Here is a 5000-nt window from a genome sequence, read left to right on the forward strand (position 1 = left end):
TAAATATATTTCCTTGTAAGAAAGCAGTAAGCCATATTACAGCCCACTTATTTGAAAATTTGGCAAATTTTCAATCTTTAACCAAGGGGGGAAGATGTCCATCCCAATTTTCAATTTTTAAACTGAGGGGTTAATTTGCACCTGTCAGGCCTGAGCAAATAACATTATTGGTTTGTTTCATGATTTTATTTAATGTGTTTATTGAAAAGGGTGGTTTTTGCTGAAAATTTAAATTTTTTAAAACAAATACACTGAGGAATTTATTTCTACTAATTCTTTTTAAGTCACTGGCACTGAAGGCATACATAAACTATTTTTTGGAGTCAGAATGGCCTTTTGGAGATAATAGGGCCGTTTATACGAGAGAAAAAAGGCCGTGGCTTACTCTGGCCTTGGCTTACATAAGACGCGAACACCCTGTATAAATGGTACAAAATCTACGTTCATGGCTTTCTCAAGCCGCGGCTTATCCTGCCCTGGGAGTTTATACTCTATAAATCGTTCATTTCGCGTATTATATACGCCGCGGCCAGAGTAAGCCGCGGCTTATTTTCTCACGTATAAACGGCCCTAACATGCTCTGCTCCTGGCAACGATTTGTCTTGCATTTCATGTTACAAATAAAGAAAGACAGTGCGTGAAGGATAAGAAAACAATGATTTTTGAAGACTTAACAAAGCAAGCAAACTCCAGTCTCCCACTGCTTTACACTCAAATTGATATATTTATCTGAACAGTGCAAAAAGAAGTAATAGTTGTAATCTCTTAACATGTCGTCGTCTACGTGACCTTGTGAAGCCAAGGTTATCGACAAACAAAGACGGTGAAAACTACTTTAAGCGAGAACGTCCCACACAGATAAAATCTGGTAAAGTTACTCTTCAGGGCTATCTGTGTGCCCACTTTAAGTGAATCATGAAAATCACAACTTTTGTACATTTCGTTGAAGGTCCATTTGTTAGCAAGTAGAGTTGTGAAACTAATTAATAAGCTTAATTTACGCACGTTCACTCCGCGACATGCACATGTTCGTCTTCTTACAAGGTAAAAAAGCCTCACCATGTTTTCCTTTAAGAAGACGACATATCAGTCGATCAATTTACTTACTTGAGTCTCCAAGTTCGGTTTGATTTTGCAAAAAATTGGATCCAAGCACGACTGTTGAAAAACCAAGTACAAGCAGCGTGATCGTCCTAAAGCGGATTTCCATGATTAGGACCGTTTCTTTTCCGATGAAAACAGATTTAACATTTTACAAACAGCATTTCCGTGGATCTTCTCAGTATCGGAAGAACCAGCTGAGTTCAAAAACAGCAAAATTTGGCTAGAAGTCTGCAATGTTCTTTTCTTCACCTCTTTGACAGAGCGTTGCACAGTCTAAAATAGGAAGTGCCGTCACTTTCCGAGTGAGACTGGAGAAATCAATGACGTAAAATGTTTAACTTATTTCCGACACCTATCACAAAAACATAAAGCTTAGGAGATAACTGACATCCGGTCAATTAATTGCAAATCTGGTGCAAACATAAAGTCAAAACTTTTTTTAGGGTGCCGATGGGAGGACCGGAAACGAGCGAGCTTGAAATAGTAACCAACAAAGAAGCATGCAATTTCGGCAAGCGCCACTGTGTTGCAAAGTTACTCCAATAGAAACTACTTGTAGTCCGACATAAAAATTCTTTGACTTGGGCCATTTGTTAAAGGGTGCGTTCGATTGACCCTATTCCGAAATAGGAATACATAGAATGTAAGTTAGAAATCCTTTGTTCTTACAGAGATTCACATCACAATTGTCAAATATTTGCTGAAATGCTATTTTAAACATTAAATGTTAAACACATTTTTATTATCCTTGCTGCTCCGAAACGCGCCAAACATATCGTTTTAACCATCACTCATATTCATGCGTCCATCAAGCAGCAGCCCATTCACGTTAAAGCGATGCTTTATCTCTCTAATATTGGAATTTTAAAAACGTCTAGCAGTAACAAAGGTAAGCAACGTTACGTAAGAAGCAACGATATGTGTGTCAACGTAGGGTAACAATCCCAAGAATTTTGTTGGGTCGCAAAAGCAGGAAACCACAAACGGCCAAAAGAGACTGCGAGATTCAACACCGTTTTGATTCAAATGTCACTTCGTAGTACAAATTAACCTAGTCACAGCTCAGCTGAAGCCCGCGTTTGGGAAACAAGAACGTTTATAAGAAAACTTGCCCTATACTAGACCTATTATCGTAAAGTGAAAGTGGAAGTGAAATACGGTTTCTTTGACGAACCACTTGCATTCGTTTATAACAACGCTTGACTATCATGTAAGTTCATTATTTCGTCTCTGTTGTAGTTTATTCTTTAATTAATGAATTATAAAGGGCAAACCATTATAAACTATACAACTCTGATTTTAGATTAGCCTCCCCCGCAGCGGTTTTCAGGGAAGTCGTGTATCAAACGACTGCTTCGGTTTTTAGGCTTGGTTCATCCCTCCCCAACCCTAAAAACACGTGCGAAGGAGGCTACTACTTCAATTCTTTTCATACGGCTCTTAAATACACCTGGGAAATTTCGGAAACTTCATTGGCTTTCCTAGATATCAAAGTTTGTATTAGTGGCAACGTGCTATGTACCAGTGTGCACTAAAGATTCTCACAGTTATTTGTTGTATTAATCGTCGCTTTCATCACATGTCAAGAACTCCATTCCTTAGGGAACCGGTCAAAACTACTATAATCGAACAGGACCCACCTTTGGGGTAGGGGGGTTCTCAAAGACACCACCTATCTTCGAACTTATCACATGCACATTACCGACAACATTTTATTGGCTTTTACATTTGAGTTGACACAGGAATATTCAGCTAGCAAGAGTCGGCATTACCAGACAAACAAGAAAAGTGAGGTTTGAATCTCACTGTAATCTTTTACTGCTGGATAGAGGGGTGGCTATGCAATATCGACACCATCTTTTGACGTTAAGCAAGGGGGGTGCAGACGACACCACCATCTATTTTGTGGTTTGGTGGGTCCTGTTCAAGTGTAGTAGTTTTGACCACTTCCCTAAAATATTCTCAATTTCTTAGACTTCGACGTCTATGTAGTGATGACTCCGATTTTTCCAGCAAATCAGAGGAGATGTGCCAGTTCTTCGAAAAACGTGGCTATCCTGTCTCTGTGGTCTAAGCGGGCCATCATCGCGTCCAACAAATTGATCGACAGCCAGCATTACAAACGTCACAAAAAGATAAGAATGACACAATTCCATTCACCCTCACTTTCCATGCTCATAATCACGCAGTCAAAAGTATCATTCTTAATAACTTTAAATTACTCCAAAACGATCCCGAGACTGGTAGAATCTTTTCGCAACCTCCACTTATTTTATTCAAACGCAACAAAAACGTAGGCAACTTTTTAGTTAGAAGCGCGCTCAAAACTAACGAGCAATCCGACATTTTACTGTGATTGCAAAAATTCTCGCGCGCTCATTGGCTAATTTTTATTGTCAATAAGCGGACAGACACATTGACAGACACATAAATTTATAATTTTTGCAATAATGACGCGATATTGCTCGCGTCAGATTGAAGTTTCTGGCATTTTTGTCTCGCTTTCTTCTCGTGTTTTGACTTAATTTTGACCCCTCTGCTTTTTTGTTATTGTAAAAAACAAATTGATGTCAGTTTTTCATGCGTCTGTCCTGTTATTGATCATGAATTGCGTCATAACACTGTCAAAGTAACAGGTGTAAAGGATCCGCAGACTTTGACAATATTATGACGAAATTCAATGTCAATAACAGGACAGACGCATGAAAAACTGACATCAATTTGTTAACTTTCAAATGTGCGCGCTCACGATTCAAAACTTGTCCTTTCACTTTAACACTAGCAAGATATCGGGATCTAAGTGATCTGTTAAGATCACCGATCGCTTCACATGTACCTCTGCAAATGTCATTTATTGCATAACCTGTACGTTATGCAATAAATTATACATTGTCGAGACAGGTAGACGACTAGGCGACCGATTCCGCAAACACCTTCGCGATGTTGAGAAGATCTATGACAAGGATGCACCTACGCCAGTCGCTCGTCATTTCTCCCTAATAACTCCAAAAAACACATGGCTATCTGCGGCCTTTCCCTACATCTAGGTACGACGGAAAGCCGCAAGAATCTCGAACAAAAATTCATCTTCCAAATCGGCACCCTTAATCCTCACGGTATTAACGAACGCTTTTCATTTAACTGATATATTCCTATTTTTCACGTTGCCATGTTACCACTAATAGCGTAGCTCCTACTCTACTATAAAAACTACACATAACCCACAATTCCTCGATTCGCTCTGACGAAGGGCTAACGCTCGAAACGTCAGCTTTTAGAATCTCTGTACGGTACATTTACATCATCAACTCTGTTTATAGAATCAAATTTTTGTACACTGCTTCGGAGGTTAATTTCAGATTCACCAAATTTTTGCTGATATACGACAGTTATGGCCAGAACAGAACTATATGATTCCGAGTTTTTCCTTGGTTTGGAGTCTTCGCTTTCTAACGGCTCTTCATACCCTTCACTTCCTTGTTGCAAATATCCTGTTTAGAAGAAGAAGTTAACAACAATATCAGCAAGAAAGAGAAGAGGATCCAAATCTCACCGAATCAAGGTGCACATGTATTAAACTCATCCGACTACAGATGGAAGACGCACGAGTTAAAAAAGATCAATCAATGAAAAGGATTATGGTCAGCTTATTTTATATGGTACCGAATGGCCTTTAAAACCTTCATTTCTGATCTTATTTGGTAAAAAAGTTCTGATTTCAACGTATTAGGGGCAGCGAATCGAACTCACGATCTCCCGCATGGCTGCCCGGTGCTCAACAAAATGAGCCACCGGTGCGCGGTTATACATCATTGTGATGAATTTAGACTGAAAATTTAAACTGACAGTCAAAGCAGTTAAATAAGCAACTTCGGCAGGGACTAACATAACCATGG

General features: G+C 39.2%; 1 protein-coding gene and 1 long non-coding RNA gene across 3 annotated transcripts in view; one reads left to right on the forward strand and one right to left on the reverse strand.

Annotated features, from left to right (window-relative positions):
- LOC138005777 (netrin receptor UNC5C-like) overlaps positions 1 to 1409 on the reverse strand; it is a 21730-nt gene extending 20321 nt beyond the window's left edge. Inside the window, exon 1 of one of the 2 annotated variants that reach the window (XM_068851962.1) lies at positions 1108 to 1409. In XM_068851962.1, the coding sequence (XP_068708063.1) occupies positions 1108 to 1210 (103 nt within the window). In that variant the 5' untranslated portion in view covers positions 1211 to 1409. The remainder of the gene's footprint in view (positions 1 to 1107) is intronic. The other variant, XM_068851968.1, reaches the window with a different exon arrangement.
- Positions 1410 to 1844: 435 nt separating this feature from the next.
- The window catches only part of LOC138005819 (uncharacterized), a 16957-nt gene continuing 13801 nt past the window's right edge, over positions 1845 to 5000 (forward strand). Inside the window, exon 1 of the long non-coding RNA XR_011123828.1 lies at positions 1845 to 1993. This is a non-coding gene — a long non-coding RNA (uncharacterized lncRNA). The remainder of the gene's footprint in view (positions 1994 to 5000) is intronic.

Source organism: Montipora foliosa, chromosome 1, assembly GCF_036669935.1.
Source record: "Montipora foliosa isolate CH-2021 chromosome 1, ASM3666993v2, whole genome shotgun sequence".
Classification (NCBI taxonomy): Eukaryota; Metazoa; Cnidaria; class Anthozoa; order Scleractinia; family Acroporidae; genus Montipora; species Montipora foliosa.